General features: G+C 36.0%; 1 protein-coding gene across 3 annotated transcripts in view; it reads left to right on the forward strand.

Moving 5' to 3' along the window:
- Positions 1–684: 684 nt before the first annotated feature.
- The window catches only part of LOC107559068 (GDNF family receptor alpha-2-like), an 87192-nt gene continuing 67917 nt past the window's right edge, over positions 685–19959 (forward strand). For all 3 annotated transcript variants that reach the window (XM_016242801.1, XM_016242800.1, XM_016242802.1), the window contains exons 1-2: positions 685–1211; positions 2864–3169. In XM_016242801.1, the coding sequence (XP_016098287.1) occupies positions 1118–1211; positions 2864–3169 (400 nt within the window). In that variant the 5' untranslated portion in view covers positions 685–1117. The remainder of the gene's footprint in view (positions 1212–2863; positions 3170–19959) is intronic.

The raw sequence follows: 19959 nt of genomic DNA on the forward strand, positions 1-19959 counted from the left end.
TTTATACTTTGCCCTAAAACTTATTAATTAGCCATAGTGTGTTGAGTCTGCTCGACTCCCCGTTTGTGCGCGTTTTGATTAACTCATCCGTCGCCGGATCATTTAACATGTGGGCTGGAGTGCGTAACGGGGGCACGTGCGCTCGCTTATACTTCGCTTCGCAGGAGCGAGCTGCCTCCGCCAGAGACAGAAGTCTGTCCGCAGAGCTTCGCCGTCTGAAGTTTCTCACTGCCGTTGCTTGGGAATTTCATTTCGGAGATAAACGGGAGTGGGAATATGCTATAGAGGAGCTTTGCTTTAGTGAGCCAGACGTTGCTATTTTGCGTCCTTTGCGATAGTAGAACATCAGCACTGGGAAATATGCGTCTGTCCACACGAAACCACCACGAATAAACGGTTCCTACGGAGACCTGGGGTTTAGTTACCCTGCTGAGCGGAACAGAGAACTTTTCCCTCTTTATATGAGGCTTTGGATTATTTAGACGGGAAAAATAATCATGGTCCGACAAACGCTGGATACAATTTGGGATTTTTAAGGTCATAGAGCGTTTAGAGCAGCATCGGTATTTTAAGAGGACTAAGCAGAATACAGTCAGTTGGAGGGAACGTATGACAGCACGAACGGCACCTTTTAACGCACGCGGATGCGCTCGCTTATACTTCGCTTCGCAGGAGCGAGCTGCCTCCGCCAGAGACAGAAGTCTGTCCGCAGAGCTCCGCCGTCTGAAGTTTCTCACTGCCGTTGCTTGGGAATTTCATTTCGGAGATAAACGGGAGTGGGAATATGCTATAGAGGAGCTTTGCTTTAGTGAGCCAGACGTTGCTATTTTGCGTCCTTTGCGATAGTAGAACATCAGCACTGGGAAATATGCGTCTGTCCACACGAAACCACCACGAATAAACGGTTCCTACGGAGACCTGGGGTTTAGTTACCCTGCTGAGCGGAACAGAGAACTTTTCCCTCTTTATATGAGGCTTTGGATTATTTAGACGGGAAAAATAATCATGGTCCGACAAACGCTGGATACAATTTGGGATTTTTAAGGTCATAGAGCGTTTAGAGCAGCATCGGTATTTTAAGAGGACTAAGCAGAATACAGTCAGTTGGAGGGAACGTATGACAGCACGAACGGCACCTTTTAACGCACGCGGACTCTCTATCAGAAACAGAAATATGTATATCTATTTCTACGGCTTTCTGCTCTTTTTAGGTAAGTATTTGTTTGTATTCACAGCATTTTTGCGAGATTTAGCCTTTTTATTTAGACGAACTGAAAGCAAAATCTGCTCATGCTATTTAATTTAACTGAATCTTTAGGTTAATTTTATTTAAATTGACTTTCCTCAAGCGAATGCGATAATGAAATTAAGGAATTACACTGCATATCTGATACCATGATAGTTTATGAAGTTATGTGAAATGATGAGGTCAAGTTCGATAACGAGCAGAAAAACAACGGCATTCATTCATTACATTTCACGTTTTCATTTATGGAGATGGGAACTGAAGACATATGAACTTGGCACTTCGTGAAACTCGCATATTTAAATTGATGGTAATTATGTAATGCATGATTAACATGAGCTGCGTTTCATTCAAGGTAACTGATCACGTTATTTTATAGTTTTACATGACGGCTAATTGTTATCTAATGAATGTCCTATAGTTCAAATCCCATTCATTAAGAGTCAGTGCATAGAAAATGAACCACCGTATAGGAAAGGTGAGCTTTATCAAGGTCACTTTGTAGATTTATCACTGGCCACAAGACTTGATCCTTTCTGCGCACCATATGATGAAACTTAAGCTGAATATTTAAAGAGTCTGCAGAACATATTAATCATTCAGACATTCTGATATAGATATTCAACCGCCAGTTATGCTTTAAATTAATGTTAATGTTGCAGTGTTATTATAAGTGATGATGTGAAATCTCCTTACTACAGTGGGTAATATTGATATCTATATTAAAATATAATGTAAAGTGTTATCTAACTACTTTCCAGATTTTGTTCTTTTCACATTTGCATTCTTAGAGCATCTCGCCGTGGGCTATTTCTCAGTGTTTTTATTTCTGAAAAATATGCAAAGCATTCGTCAGTGAGTCGTTGTCCAAGGGTGTGTCTGAATCTTTCATTCTGGTTCTGATGTGCTCTGAACAGTTTTAATAAAAAAAATAAAAAAGAGATTGGTAAGTATGCTGATGTATTTACACCTGTAGGTGTCACTGGTGGGTTGCACCTCCGTTATAATGATCCCATGACCAAAAATAATAAGCATACATGCACAAAACAATTATCTGTCGCTGTCAAAGCACATAGAAAGAAGTGTAAAAGGTTAATATTGTGAAAAAAGCAATAATAAAGCATTAATATGAGGAAGGTATAAAGAGCATTTGCCAGCTGCCAATTAAACCAATTTTTAACAAATACTAAAAAAAGACTGTTATTTACTGGTGACTCATGTCATGCTAATTAGAAGTCTTTTGTGTGATGTATATGATATTTTACTCTTCAAGGGATGTTTTTTCATGCTTTGACACCATTCTGAGCTGTCAAGTGATCCTTGTGAGCCATTAAAATGGTTTCACAGTTATCTGGTCATTGCCACTGGCTTGATGATCTTTAAATTGCACTCTTTGGCTGTATTAGTCATCGACTAAAATAATATTTTATAATGAGAAAATGAGTGGATGCAGTCACTGATGTCTTTATAGATTCATTTGTCAGAGATAAAGATTTGTTCAACTTTTATTCTGTTATTCTGTTGACGACTAGTGTTAATGGGGCATCAGTCTATACAGTATGTAAAAATAAATAAATAAATACCTAAACTTCCGTTCCTCTCCACCCTCCTTCATAGATGAGCTTGTGCTCTCCATGTCGGGCTCTTCCGCTCTATCTGAGTCTGGGCACCAAGAGTCAATGGACTGTTTAAGAGCCACCGAGAAGTGTAACCAGGACCAAAAGTGCAGCCATCGCTTCAGGATCTTGAGGCAGTGTCTGGCAGGCAAGGACAGGAACACCATGTTGGCCAATAGGGATTGCCAGGTAGCCCTGGAAGTGTTGCAGGAGATGGCTCTGTTCGACTGCCGCTGCAAGAGGGGAATGAAGAAGGAAATGCAGTGTCTGCAGAGTTACTGGAGCATCAACATAGGCCTGACTGAAGGTAAGAGCTCTGTGGGATTACAGATCCATGGATAAATAGTCTGGTAGATACACATGATTGATCCCAGAAAGGCAGTAGGGGAGATTGAGGCTAGTAGTCACTCACACATTAATATTTCTCAGAATAGGTTTATTTTATGGTCATTCATTTTCTGTATAGACACCAAAGTCTTGCCCACATCAAAGCTACTGAACTGAACTGAACATTTCCAACTTTAACAAACAGGGCATGTTGTCAATTAATAGCCTATTATAGGGTTTTAAATAATTGTTAAATACATAATTAAATGCATAAATAAATTAATTTCATTAAAGTAATTTCATTAATAAATTAAAGTTCATTAATTCCTTTATTTATTCATTCCTTAATTAATTAATTAATTAATGTATTCATTCATTCATTCATTTATTTTTTTGCACGTCCCGACAACTGCAACCCTGAAAATATGATGTGGAGGAAATGAATGAATGAATGAACGAACGAACGAATAAATAAATAAATAAATGAATAAATATTTATGCATTTATTTATGCATTTAATTATTTAATTATGTATTTAACGATTTCTTTATATATTTCAACATTTATTTAATAATTTAATTTTGAGTAATTTGGCCCTCCATACATATAAAATACATATAAAATATTATATAGTTATACAGTATATATACATACATACATACATACATTCCACAAAAATATTAAGCAGCAGAAATGTTTTCAACATTGATAATAATAAGAAAAACGTCTTAATATTTTCATGCTATCAAGAAAATAAAATACATTTTGAAATACAATGACATTTATTTTGAATTGTATTATTGTATTATATTTAAATATATATTGGAATTGTAAAATTATTCTCATTCTCCAGATTTTAAGCTAGCTTTCTGAATCCACTGCTAGAGAAAGCACATTTTTGAAGATACTAATGTCCCCATATGACAACCAACCCCAGTCTCCCCTCTGTCACAGAGTGCGTAAAGCACATCTCTATTCATATATACAGTGCAATTTGAGAAAAGTGGAGTCCAGTGGCAGTGGATGGGATGTGCATTAGCTGGTAGTGCTGTCAGGCCCATGAATGAGAGAAAACTGTCCTTGTGTACTGACATTACTCCTCGCTGGGGTAACAGCCAGAAGTAATGCAGCACAGGCGGGCATGGAAGGAGGGTGAGGACGCAGCATTGTGGTGTCATGTTGGCATGAGCTGAATATATATGACTTGATCAGCTTTGGCCAAACACCTCAATGTGATGCTGCCGTGCTGCTCATTATTCAGTTCTAAAGCAAACACAATCCAGTTTGCATCTTTTTTTAGTTTTGATATTCACGCAACATTACTTTTTATGCTAGAATGTAATTTCTGATTTGTAGTCAAGCTAGATTTTGATGCATGAGAGTGTTTCCAATATTCTCACTGATGCATTTTGTCATGAATATATTATGATTTCACAAATTCATTTTTTTTTCCCACTGTCAAACTATCCATACATTAGAAAGCACTGCAGTAAGACTGCTTGGAAATCATTTTGGGCCTGAACAGAGGAGTCATTCAATGCCAGGATGAAGCAGGCTGACTAAACTCACAGTTAGCTGAGCACACATTCACTGTGATGAACGCACAATGTGCTGTTCCCTCTGGTTATGTGAAATGCAACGCCACCAATTGATCTATTGCATTTGATCTAAAGCTGCATTGCAAGACACATTGCAGCCACTCTGAGTAGTTATGCAGTTACCGGCACTTTTACAGAAAAAGAGTCATTCTGTTTTGGTAGTACAGCTCATGTGCCCTGTGGTTATGGAATATTCTTTATGTCTGCACTGATCAAGCAGATGCAAACTGAACCGTGCGGTGTCAAACCGATTGATTGACCTCCTTTTGAGCAGTCGTGCATACAGTACCGACCCCCATGTGAGCAGAGCGTTCCATGCTTATTGGCTTTACTCCCTCAATACTGTTAACAAGATGTTGTTATAGATTGGCATGAGCTGAATATATATGACTTGATCAGCTTTGGCCAAACACCTCAATGTGATGCTGCCGTGCTGCTCATTATTCAGCTCTAAAGCAAACACAATCCAGTTTGCATCTTTTTTTAGTTTTGATATTCACGCAACATTACTTTTTATGCTAGAATGTAATTTCTGATTTGTAGTCAAGCTAGATTTTGATGCATGAGAGTGTTTCCAATATTTTCACTGATGCATTTTGTCATGAATATATTTCACAAATTCATTTTTTTTCCCACTGTCAAACTATCCATACATTAGAAAGTACTGCAGTAAGACTGCTTGGAAATCATTTTGGGCCTGAACAGAGGAGTCATTCAATGCCAGGATGAAGCAGGCTGACTAAACTCACAGTTAGCTGAGCACACATTCACTGTGATGAACGCACAATGTGCTGTTCCCTCTGGTTATGTGAAATGCAACGCCACCAATTGATCTATTGCATTTGATCTAAAGCTGCATTGCAAGACACATTGCAGCCACTCTGAGTAGTTATGCAGTTACCGGCACTTTTACAGAAAAAGAGTCATTCTGTTTTGGTAGTACAGCTCATGTGCCCTGTGGTTATGGAATATTCTTTATGTCTGCACTGATCAAGCAGATGCAAACTGAACCGTGCGGTGTCAAACCGATTGATTGACCTCCTTTTGAGCAGTCGTGCATACAGTACCGACCCCCATGTGAGCAGAGCGTTCCATGCTTATTGGCTTTACTCCCTCAATACTGTTAACAAGATGTTGTTATAGATTGTTTATGAGATGAAGATGCATCCCTTATTGCTTTGTTGTGCACTGTTCTTGTCCTATTCCATTGCGTCAGAGATCATATCCCAATGCAAGCTTACAATACAAATCTAAGCTAAATCTTTTTGATGGGGATGAAAATATGACATTATTACAATGAAAAATGTTTGTAAAATAACCTAAATGTGTTTCATCTGGCAACACTGCACAATTAAATGCTTTAATTGTATTTATTTTTATTTCTACAATAAATAAAAATATAAAAAAATCAAATAAATTATAAAATATTATAAAAATAGATTTTATTTTTGAATGATGTATCTTATGCTCACCAAGACTGCATTTATTTGATTAAAAAAACAGTAACAATGTGAAATATTATTACAATTTCAAACAGGTGTGTTCAATTTTTCTGTATTTCTTATAGAAAGAATTTTCAGCAGTCATCACACCAGTCTTCAATGTCACATGATATTCAGAAATCATTCTAATTTTCTTAATTTGTTATTATCAGGTTTGAAAACAGTTTTTTAAAGATAGTTTTATGAAAATCAAGATCTAAAGAACAGTATTTATTTGAAATTTAAAATGGAAATTTATTTGAAACAGAATGTTTTTTTTTGTGATTTTGATCAATTGAATGCATCCTTGCTGAATTAAAGAATTAATTTCTTTAAAATAATTAGTGAACAATATAACATTGTTTAATTTGAGTTGACTACGTTAGGTTACACCACTGAAGGGTCATTATTATAGGTAATAACAAGTTTTCATAGTAGTTCACATGAATCCAATCTTATAGGTTTGGTGCTTTTATCTGTAGATTTCCCATGTTAGTTTGGAATTATTTAGATAAACAGTTTTGTTGTCCCACTTAAGAACTTAGTCGCTGAGTGTTATCATTACAGCAGCTGATTTTCTGCTGAATGTATTTTATACATCTTATTTTTTGCCATGACTTCACAGGCACATTTCCCAGCAGGGCAAAGCAAGTGAAACATGCTGAAAATGCAGTCAGGTGCAGCATTATGCACAGGGGTGAATAAATGTAGTCTAAACCAGAGACATTATAAAAGGGAGGAAATGGACCACTTGTAGAAAAACTAATGGGAGAAATCTTGACACTTTGCATGATTTGATCAGATTTGATCGCTGAATTCAAATATGTTACCTTTTTTTTTTTTTATTTTTTTTTTATTTTTTTATTTTTTCCCCCAGAATGTATAGTTATAGCATCTTCTCTCCCGTGCTAACCAGCCATTATGCATTTCCATGATTTTTCCATGACTTTTCAAGAGGATCATGATGGATAAGGATTTTTAAGAAGCAGTCACAAAGATACATTTATAGCCTATTCATATTTATGTTCATTATCAAAATTTCATTTTTACAAGCCTGCAAATGACAATTTTGAAATGGCTTACAATGAGACAAATTTACTTCATAATCTAAATAGAGTGCTGCATGGGTGATGTATTTTTGCAAGCCAAAAAACCCAGAAATGAGTTAGCATTTTAGCACTTCCATTTTTTTTTATGGATTTTGGTTAAATGCCTGAATGGTTAACACAAGCGCAAGATATGCTCATGCTTTGTTCTATGACATAAAATACATCAGTAATACTCCCTTGTGATTTTTTTAAAGCTTCTACTTGTATTGAAAAAGGCATTCTTAACAAGTAGCTAAATGACACTTCAGATGTTGTCAAAGATGTTAAACTTGAAAACAATGAACAGGAAGACTCATCTACTCACTAGTCCATTGTTATGGTGTGTGCACATCAAAAGCGATGCAAATATTTTCATCGCGTTACTTGCTCTAGATTACATGCGGAATGTTTTTGCATCACTCGCGTGAATAAAATCACAAAGACATTCATAAAAATAAAATCTGATACAGCCGGATATGTCAACAAGCTTTTCTCTGACTGGCTTGTGCGACAACACGTCAAGTGAATTTTCCAGTCGAGTTGAAATTTTTGAAATTGCATGGAAGACAACTGAGGTGAATAGAGGGTATGCAATGACGTCACTTTCCCGCCAGAACATGCTTCCTCAGTCAGACTGAGTGGCAAAAGAGCCTGCTGCATGACTAAATTTAATTGGGAAGCTGTGAAAACATGAGCAAAACAAATGATATTCAGTTGGTCCAAAGGTTGTTGGACTCGATACAGTGTTCACAACTTACCAAAGATCCAGTGGTCCATGGATTTTGATATGCAGCCAGGAATCATGTTTCCTGGCATTTATATGTGCCTGATTTCGACACATAAAGCAAATTTGCCTGTGAACACATTTTGTAAATAGGTTGGTCTAAATCCAGGTGATCACTTATATCAATGTTAAATATTTATCATCATATCATCCAGCCCAAAAGCTTATATAGTTTTTGTCAGTATTTATTTAAAAACATCCAGTTATGCAGAATTTAAGATGGCATAACTGTATTAATACAATATATAGGGTATGATTTTACCACAAAAATCAACATATTACCATAAAATGATATCTACAAATCCGTGTTTCACTGCTTGGAGTCCATTTGTTTCTTTGAATTGAAGGGATCCATTTGTTTCTCTTTTCTGTTGCTTTCCGCAATCTGTGAAAAATATCCTCAGATTTCTTGTCAAATCTATTTGTACAGTCAGTCGCAAAGCTCTTTCCCATTTTGGCTGTGTTTGTGTTCTGTCGCCGCATTCACGCTGAAAACTATTGCTGCCATCCAGTCTTTTTGCCACTCAGTGGGCGGAACTGTTGTCACTCCAGCTGACAGCGACGTCACGTGCATACCCTCTATATCCCGCATTCACAGCAAACGCGCCGCCCAATTCGTGTCGCCTGATGCAAAATTCACGTCTATTCGCGTCTTTGCATTGACTTTGCATGTAAACTATTCACGCAAATACTTTGATTCGTTTTTGTTGTGCACACACCATTACAGCCTTGTTGCGTTTATAATCACACTCTTGCAAGCTATTCTAACTCAAACTTTCAGGACATTGTTTTTTTAATAAAGACTTAAAGAGGGAGCTTATTGGTCATGTGACAGTGGTGTATTTTGTTTATAGCATACATTTAGCTTTTTTCTTTACTGCCCCTTGTATTTAGGCTTCAAAAATTCAAAAGTTGTGTTCAGCTAATTTTCCCAAATTTGTGAAAGATTATCATGCTGAACAGAATATGTAAGAATCATGAACTTTTGATGGTCACAAAGCTAATTTTCTGTAACAAATCCTGTTGGGTTTTTGCTGAGGGAACGAGCCTGATGCTAACTTCAGGGTTGGCCTTCAAAAATACAACATCACCGCAGCGCTCCATTCTGTAAGACAATAAGAGTAATACAAAGAAGTACACTATTGTGATCAACATAGCATGCATTATGTGGTGTTTTAATTAAGACTGAATTTTGATTGAGTACTCTCTGACCTGCAGTACTTTACTAACACAGCATTAGTGATGCTTTATCACTCACCGCTGCTTGAGCTGTGCACTTGTGGACACTGTCAGTGGCATGGAATCAGTCGTAATTAATTTTGAACTGTTGTGCAGTGAACCAGGTTTAACTTAACAGAAGGCTAACTGAATTTGACACAAGCTCCCTCGGTTGTCTTACCAAAGACAAACACTTTGTAAGTAATTTTACCATAGGGAAAAATAAAGAAAGCCACTTAGCGGTAGAAAAGGCTTGTGATCTGAGTTTATACCTGAAGGAGATTCAGTCTTAAGATACAGATAAATAGGGTTGAGAGAGTTACTAAGATAGCAGTACTGTTCTTCAAAGTTGAGAACTTAAGAGAGACTCTGCTAAATGGTACATTAAATTATTATATATTGTGACAAACTTACAGATGCTATGAAGCTATAGAGAACTGAAGAAACAGTGAAGGTTTAAAGTTCAATTCAATTCAAGTTTTTTCTGCAGATTTACAGAAAATGCCAACCCCGATCTCATGACAATTTGAACATTTTTGACAAGGTGGCTAATTTGTACGAATTTGTAAGTCCTCACTCATATGAATTCATACGATTTGTGAAAAAATCATACGTATTTTATGAGGTGGCAAATTCGTAGGAATTCGTACGAAGGACCACACCTAACCCCGCTACTAAACTTAACCGTTACAGAAATCGTACAAAATCGTACGAGTGAGGTCGTACAAATTTGTACGAATTAGCCATGAGATAGTGTTGAAAATTCTTGTTTAAATGTTATAATCAGAAAATATTCTGTCATTAGCTGCAGATGAGTGTCAAAGTAATATGTCAATAATATACAGCTAAGTTAATGTCATGTAGTCAATTAAGCAAACACAACAATAGTGTTACAGCTTGTGCTCATAATAAATTCAATATAAGGATAATATTTGATAATTTTGAGTGTCATTCATGTTTAACTGGAATTGCAGTCTGTACTGTACTTTCAAACAGTTTGTCTGGAAACAGTTTATCTGTCTTCCATTGTTTGGCCAAATAGAAAAAAAAAAAATTTATTAAGATAAAAAAAAATGCATTTCAGTTTTAGGGAACTAGATTGATAAGAAAAGCTAAAAATATATATTTTAATTATGCAATTCCAGAGGGCCTCAAAGGCTAAAATCTATGACATGAACATAATATGCATAATTCGAATGACGTACTGTACAGTTCTGGAAGAATTACATGACCATGTTCAAATTTTATAATTATATTATACCTTAGATCTTTTGTTTTCATGTTATGGAAGTTGACTTCTGTTCAATTTAAATGTCAGCCTTAGACTTTATTTTATCCTGGTTCCCATGGATACTCTGGATTCTCTCTGTATTGTAATAAATACTCGAGGAGGCGGCATCACATCTTGTAAATGCAATGTCTTGAATTTCCTATAACCCACTGGTCCAGAGTAATAGATCCATCGCCACAGGGGACATCAAGGACTAGATGGAATGACATCTGATGTCTTCCTAAATATTGTTTATGAGACTTAGCTACATTCTAGTTCATTATAAATTTCAATTTGAAAGTGAAAGATGAATGACTTTTGCTTCAAGGTCACTGTATTGAGAGTGTGACAGGTACCTGAGCAGGTGAATAAGCCATGTGAGTTTAGCAGAAAAAGGTTCAGCCACAAGTATTGAGCGCACATTCAAGGTCAAGGATACCGGATTGCAATGGAAATGTAATGGCATAGGGTTCCCACAGTCACACTGCTTTTTTTTTAATTAGCAGTCTTTATCTTGTTTTGATTATCAATATTGAAAAATAATTTAAACAAAATCAATATGTATTAAGATATTGAGACCTGTTTATAGAAAATTATGGAAGCCTGTTTCTGTCACAGAGTAAAAGAAAATTTAATAAAGTATGTAAATGTAATAGCAATAAATGAAATAAAATGTAATAAATACACATATAAAGACTTTTGTCCTGGCAGAAAATTACCAGTAAACTTTTTTTTAAACACTGTGTTTAAACTCGCAATTCTGAGAATTGTGAGATATAAATTCACAATTGCAAGAAGAAGAAAAAAGTCAGAGGTAAAAGTCATGATTACCTTTTTTATTTTGTGGTGGAAATGGGCTTCCATAGAAAATAGATCTTAAATTAACATTATTTTTAATTGTTTTTTTTTTCTTTCTTGTTCCAAGCATAAATCTCTTAAACTTTAATGAGCTTGATGCTTTAAATAATAATAATAACAATTAAAACAATACATATATATATATATAATAAATTTCTTAACAAGCCAAGTGAAGGTTATGGAACTCTCTATAATGAACATACATTTTTCTAGTTTTGCTGAGCTCTAAAATATTTAATAGCCTAGAAATTGCTCTCTGTGAGTGCAGTCTCTATAAAATGATTATTAAACATCCGTATCCATCATGATCCACTAAAAAAATTAAAATGTATGGGAACCCTGACAGCTGGAGACTTGTGAGTTCAAACCCTAGAGGGTCTGTGGTTTTCCCAATCGTACCATAGCAAAAAAAAAACATACAGTATGTATTGCTTTCTGGCATTTTTTTCTCTCTCTGTATGCAGGCTCTCTGGAGCTATGATACCAACGCCAAGCGCAAAGTATCTTTCCCCATAATCTAGCTATTAACTCTATGACCGATAGCAGCAGTCAAAGTCTATTACCTCAGTCATCCACTTTCATAAGGACAGGTTGGCCACAGGGAGGCGATAGGATGCCTCACCCCCACCTGCTCTATGTGTCCTCTGCTCCCTCCCTTCTGCCCTGACCTCCTCCTCCCCCCTCTCCCTCGTCCACAGCCACTAAATCATCAGCGCTGGCCCTAGGGCAGCTCAATAGCTCTACACTGGATCACAGACGGTTTCTAAAACTGCCAACCAGCAGGGTGGACCCACATCCACACACACACACACACACACACACACACACACACATTCACACTCCCACATTTTCCCTACAAACATTCCAGTGTGTGTGTTTGTGTGTGTACAGCAGAGAAGAAATACGATGACAGGCACAGCACTTGTATCTTCTTGTGAATCCCTTTTTAATGATTTCCATTACTGTAAGTAGAGATGCAGCGAGACAGTACTGTAAGATTGATGAGGCTCTAGGTGTAATGTTAAAACAGTCTGGGCGCTGGGCTGGGACTCAGAGCAGCTGGAGTGAAAATGCCAGGCTTTAGACTGGGGAAATACCTTGTGACTGTAGAGCACTGTGCATCCAAAACCAGCAACTGCTGCAAAACTACAGTCAAAGATAGAACAACACATTATATTCCCTGCTGAAATGGCCAGCTTAGACCAGCATCATTATCCAGACTACTTGTTCAATATTAAAACTGGTCATCTATGTGTGTAATATACGTATATGCAATTTATTCAAGATATGCAATCTGAATTTTTGGCAGTCATTACTCCAGTCTTTAGTGTCATATGATCCTTGAGTCTAATATGCTGATTTAATAAAAATATGCCCAATAAACATTTCTTATTATTATGTGTCATATTTTTGTGGAAACCATATTATTGTATATGTTTATGATGAGTAGAACGTTTAAAAGAACATTCTTTAAATGTCTTTACTGTCAGATTTGATCAATTTAATAAATCCTTTCTAAATAAAATACTAACTTCTTTCCAAGAAAATTACATTTATTATTATTTTGATTTATTTTATTTTATTTTATTAAAAAATTTTTTTAAATCCCAATCCCCACAGTTAGAACAGTGGTAGGGTAGTTTTATTATTTTTTTTACACATTTTATTTCATAAGGTTATATGATGTCATTATATTGATCTTGACCAATTGCTGCATTTGTGATCATGGTTTCGACCATGTCTTTATCTCAGGCTCAACCTAAAAATGTGTGTTACTCAATCCAGATACTATAATCAAAACCTAATTATCTAGAGATGAATTAGCACAGTTATACAATCTGCTACGTCATATTATCCTTGCTGTGTTACATAAAAAAAGCAGCATACAAAGAACAGGCCCCTGGTCTTTTCAGAAGGGTGGACAGAGACAAATCTCACACACCATTCATGAACATTTATGCCGTTTGGTGTAAAGCAGTTTTAAAGAACTACCTTAAAGGCAGCTGCAAAACAAATGCTCAGTAATGTACACTAGTGGTGTATATAATAACTGAGACAACTGGAAGAACTTTATCCATCAAATCACCAAGAGTTGGACACGACTGAATGAATAAAACAACAACGACAATAATATATACCCACCCGTGCCCTCAACATAGAGTTGAGATGGGAACTCTTCTTGTTTTTCTGTTAAGATTTCCTATTTCAGTTATGCCTTTTGGCACTTTCCATTTCAGAGAGTCTCGCTGCTGCTGTTCAATAGTCCCACTCATCTGGAATGATGTAGTTTGAGGAACAAATGCCACCACAACACGAGTGAACATGGTTGCCAGGCAAAAAGGACAAGCAATCTTGCTAGGAGGAATATAGGCTCACAGGTAGAGGATTGTTTTAGCTCCATTAAACTGGAAATGGATGTGTTCTTAGAAAATGTAATGAAAGAAAAAGGCAATTATTCTGCAATATGCTGAGGGTTATTCTTCACCTCACTATGCAACTCTCATTTGAGCAACCTTTTTTTTCTGTTTTTCCAAAAAGAATGGGGAAAAAACCTGAAAATGTTTAGTAAACAAATGAGAAATCAGTGTACGAACATGCTGCTCTGAAAAGAACATTGAAACCCAACTGAATTATACCTGCTGGCCAATTGTAGATGCTAGTAGGTGGCCTAATTATGATTTTGAATAGCTGAAATATTTGTGTTCTTCTCTTTTTTTATTTATATGGCCCCATTATAAAAGTCTCAATCATGAGGTTATGCAGTTGTGGTGTTTATATTTTGGCAGGTAACAATGTTAAACAAAGGCTGTCAATCATATCAAAGGTCTGAACATTCTTGGTCTCACGGTGCAACAACTGTTTTGAGTTTTTAAAAACAACAGCAAATGCAGCCAAATCCATTATTTATTCTTTCCAAAAGAACCATGTGAAATCAATTGTACATTGTGTATCTTGTTTTAGATTTTAGTTTTGAAGTAACCTTCTAAGGAAATACCTGCAATGCCGTTTTTTAGGTGAATACAAGAGCAACTCATGTAAACACCATCTACAGGACTGTTGAAGTAAAACATTATTTACTGAAAATAGTTGTTTTGACATTTGTAAGCCTTGGGTGTTTTTTCCCTAATAATTGTTTGAGTGCTTTCACAATATTATTCATTTTTAATACACTATTGCATATAGAGCATGATGAAATATTCCCCAGAGTTGCATACTATAATGAAATGAAAATACCACAAATAAATAATCAAGATTGTCATGATGTTCCTAACCCTCAATGTGGTCAAGTACTAATAAACAGCCAATATGCTAGTAATTTACATGCTAATAATAAACAACTTGTTAATAGTGAGAATTGGTTCCTAAAGTGTTACCAAAGAGAAAAGAAAAGAGTAAAACTATAATGGACCCCAAATTAAGAGAAGGCATATTTGCCTACTGCAGCATGTCATTTTGAAAGAATTTTACAGTATGAAAAGAAGACAGGAAGAGAAAGGCACATAAACAGTGAGCATCTCAATTAGAGACGTTTTGGACTTTTTTTGTCTTATTCCCGTTATGAAATAGCGTCTTTGTTTTCTTGTATTCCTGGTGTCTACAGTGAGCTAAGACATATCTTCGGTAAATCCTGACTTGAGCCTGATTAATACCCCAGCTGTGAATGAATCGGGGTGGAGTAAAAAATGAATTCTGGGTCGAACAGGAGGAGCGGCCCGGTGAAATTAAATTAACTCAAACATGTCAGCTGCACAGAGACTGATTATTGTCCTCACCCCGCTCACAAATCTCTCATTTGCCTCTGTTTGCTGCAAACAGAAAAAGGGACAATGGGCTGAGATTCCAATTTAATCCTCATCTCTCTGGAATAATGTAAAGGCACTGGTATTGTTGAGGTAATTCATAAATCTATAATTTATTACTGAATATAATGCAGTTGCACCCTTAATGAGGTTTAGCTAATCAAAGGTAATGCATATTAATTTTCGAAACAAACGGAAACAATGGCATAATTTTAAAATTAGTTTGATGATTTACACAATAATTAGTGTGATATTTTAATGTATATATATATATATATATATATATATATATATATATATATATATATAGTTCATATACAACAAAACTCTCATAACATACCTGACAATACTTGCTTGGTTTATAAATGTAATCTTGTTCAATTTTAATGAGACTTATATCTTAAGGGTTTAAAAGAACACATTTCGGATTTGAGTTTGGAACATGAGCCTTTCTGATGGCCCTGTGGAGATATTTGGGTTAGGAAGACGAAAAAAAAAAAGATTGGGTAACACTATGCAATCATTTGAAAAGACACTGCAATGCCTTACTCATGGTGAAGTATAGTCTCGCGTAGCCAGACCTTCAGACTGACGGCTGAAGGTCTGGAATCCATGGCAGCTTTCATTGGCCATGGCCCGCCCATGAGGCCGTTTGACCGACATGTCAAACAGCCAATCACAGTTCGTTTCGTTCAGCGTCACGTTTCGGGGCATGGAAATGTCGCCACAATAACAGACCAGTGTGTAAAACTCTCTGACGTATTTTAAAGATTCTATGCCGTGAACTTTAAATATTTCACATACTCTTGAAAATCCAGCGTTTAGTTGATCCTGATAAGCGCTCGATGTCACAATTGTAAACACGATGACTTTCTTCTTTCGTGAGGGGGTTTGGCGTCATGGCATCTTTGTTTCCAGGCGGAATGTTAAAGAACGTGACACACACGTCTCCCGGAAATCCTGTATAATTCAACCAATCCGATGACGACTTCGAAACTGCTGAAGTGTTTCCACTTTTGTGTGCCATATGCATCAGACGTTTAGCCAATGGTCCGTGGGCGTGACGTCTGAGGCTGAGACTAGATGAAGTATAACTCTGATTCATGAATACTTGTCTCAAGAGGCAGTACACAATATGGTTAAGAACTACTGAGTATGAATCAATCACACAGATAATTAAAAAATACTTTCAGGTGTGTTTATTGATGCAGGTCTTTAGTGTCACTCTGTACTGTGTGTTGCAGTGGAAATGTTGCGGCTGCACTATTCCTCAAGAACTCTCTGATCTTTACCTCCTAATTACCATCTTGATTTCCCTTGAGGAGTCTTGGCTGAAGTGCCTAAATGCTCTTGATAAACAGAGGTTTGCTTCTTTAATTAATGTACAGATTTTTACAACACACAATAGGCATTAATGCAGCTGTAATAGTGGTTCTTTCGATCATCTCACTGGACTTTTCTGATGTCTGTATTAATATAAGCGTACAAGTGCAATTTAGTGAAATTCTGCCTTGTCTTGTTTGTTTAGTCAGCTCAGTTTAGTTGCTTCAGATTTTATCTTTAATCTATACAGTGCAGTCTGGGATTCCCCCCCCCCCCCCCAGAATTTTGTTCATGATTGAATGAGCGGATGTCATGCAATCTGTACATCTTGGAAGTTGGATAATTTTTATGAATTTAGATAAATTTGCACCATAATATTGTAAAATTTGAGTAAAAAATCCTTCCTTTCAAAAGTGTATATTTTTGGTGTTTACTGTTATATGTTTAGATGAAGTGTGTTATTTGCATTTAAAATTGCTTTTAGGACATAATATAGACTTCAATTGCTATATATAAAGCTAAATATTTGTAACTATAATTATTGTAAGTGTAATTACTACGTTTTGCTTTCCAATAATAATAATAAAACTATACCATATTTATAGCATATTGCAATTTATGGCATCTTTGTAAGTCTCTGCACAACATTTTAATACATATTGATGCTTGGTCATGACCTCTAAAGGGTACTCCTTTAGTGTCACTTTTTAACGCACAAGGGTACCCTTTTAGCTTCACTTTTCGACGTGCAGGGTACTCCATTGCTTTCAGTTGTTTGCCTTATGCATCAGACCGAGACGCATTTAATGGTTTGCATGCATTTGTAAAAACAGAAATAATTGTATATTTTCATCGATATTTTGGAGCACCTAACCCCATGCCTTACCCACTTCTGAACAATATAAAGCATGTAACAGGCAAATAAAAGTACAATCACAGGTATTTATTGCAAAAACTGACCATAAAAAAGCAGCATGAAAGCATTACAAATAAGTCCTGTTGCACTCCAAGTCCTCTGAAGCCATATAATATTTATGTAATATTAATTATTTTTGAATGAATTGTCACTGTAGTTGTTATCTGCCTGTTATATCCTGTGGTTTAAATTGACAAATGGTTAGGTTTAGGGGTAGGAGTTGGGTTATGTGCTCATAAATGTGTAAATAGTGTAATGTAAATAAAAATGTTGTGACTGTTTAGATTGAAAAATCACACCCCAACATGTGCAATAATGGTAATATTATTACCCAATATATAATTTAATCATGGTGCTAAATTTCCCAATGCCTTTCGTGTCTGCATATTGATGTCAAAGGTTTCTTATTTGAAGCAATGGAGGACCCTGAACATAAAAAATGACGCTAAAAGGTGCTGACCAAGCATCTATATGTGACGAGTTGGGAGTGAGAATGTGTTGCCCTGAATGGCTGTTTTGCCAGTTTCAGCTCACTTTAGGATACATTTTATACTCCAGAGCAAACACACACACACACACACACACACACACACACACACACAGGTGATGTAAATTCAGGAACTTTGTAAGTATCCTAACAGGATGTCTCTAAAATAAACTATTGGACATTGTGGATTGAATCTCAGTCTGTTTCTGTATCCTGTGTCTGTTTTGGAACTGGATCAAAAGCCTTGTTCAGTCAGGTTGATATTGAATGTCTTGGCTGATGCTTTAGAGACATTAGTGCTTGCTTTGCTTGAATTACTTGTTTCCTGCTGACCTAATGGAGTATTAACAGGATAGCCAGGGCTTATTAGACACAGTTTGTGCTCCAAACATCAGTGTTGTGAACAAAGGCGGTGGTGACAGCACTGAAGAGAAATGTGTTGCTTAAGGATGGCAGTTGGAGTGATAACTACGGTCTTATGCCAATGAAGTAGAAAAATAAAAATGGATTACAGCTAAACATACAAGTAACCAAGCAAATCTGTTGTTTTAGTATAAACTCATTACAGTATTTGTATGAAAAGGGTCTGCAGAGTCTAATGGCGTGACATTATTTGAAAATGTTGTCAGGAGATGTCGTAGAGGTCACACATGTTTTGAATGTCTAAGGATAATGGTGCGGTCTCCTCATTTTCTGGTCCTTCACAACCAGTTATACGAAAGCAATTATCCAGCATGCATCAGTGAAGCATACCACACTGTGATTTAGCTGCAGATTGGGAGCTCTGCTGCTATCATCATTTTGTTCCGTTCTAAAAATTTCACTCTCTGTATTTTTACGACTAACTACACAGGCGAATCGCCCTGTAGTTGAAGCCTGACTTCAAATATTCATTTTTGTGATAAGTCCTCTTTCAACAGAGCAGCCGATTCTTGAGCTTACTTCCTCCATTATACTGTGCTCATCGATTATGTGTTTATTTTTCACAGCGAACAGACTGGGGTAGAAAGTAGACTGTCTTATGGTTATGGTCTTCCAACAAACATCAATTAAAGTGGTTGCTCCCAGTGCAGGAGAGATTTTATATATTCATCTTCATCACCTCAGGACTTGAGCACTTTTTTAATGGTTTACAATACAAGCAAAAGAGTACAGGGAAACCAAAGCACTGAATGAGCCTCACCTGTATCATGTTAAATACATTTTTAGTTGCTGTTTATTTTTTTACTATATATACCTTATATATATACCTTTCGACTTCTCTTCTCAGAAATTATGTCTTGTAATTCGGACTTTAAATCACATAGAATTGTGAGCAAAACATTTTAAATTGTGATATATAAGCTGAATTAAAATAAACTATAACCTGAAAAAAACTGAATTCAGAGATAAAAAGGACATTTATTTATTTCATTTTTGTCCATCCATCCATTCATCCATTCCATGGTGAAAACGAGCTTCTATAGAATTCTAAAAAAATATATTTCTATTCTAAAAAATAAAAAGAAATTAATGGTAGTGTAGAGTATATAAACTGTCAATCTGTCAATCAAAATTACCATTAAAGCACTGTAATTTTTTTCGTGTCAGATCTTTTTAATGAATTCAAAAGTTCAACTTTTGGTTCCCTTTAAGAAATAAAGTCACACAGGTTTGAACTATCGTGAGGGTTATTAGGTGATGACAGAATTTTGGGTGAGCTATTTCCGAAACACAGATCCTTATCAGCTGCTCTGTTGAAAGAGGACTTATCACAAAAAAATAAATATCTGGAGTGAAGATTCAACTGTATGTTTATGCTGCTGCGTAATTGCTTATAGAAATACAGAGACAAATAATTTTGGAAAAAAAAAAAGTTTTTCAGGTTTCTCTTTTTTATAAACTGTTTTGCAGTAAACTGATTACATGAAATGTATGCATGTACTTATATATATATATATATATATA

This window comes from Sinocyclocheilus grahami, unplaced genomic scaffold (assembly GCF_001515645.1).
Source record: "Sinocyclocheilus grahami isolate Dianchi unplaced genomic scaffold, SAMN03320097.WGS_v1.1 scaffold673.1, whole genome shotgun sequence".
NCBI lineage: Eukaryota > Metazoa > Chordata > Actinopteri > Cypriniformes > Cyprinidae > Sinocyclocheilus > Sinocyclocheilus grahami.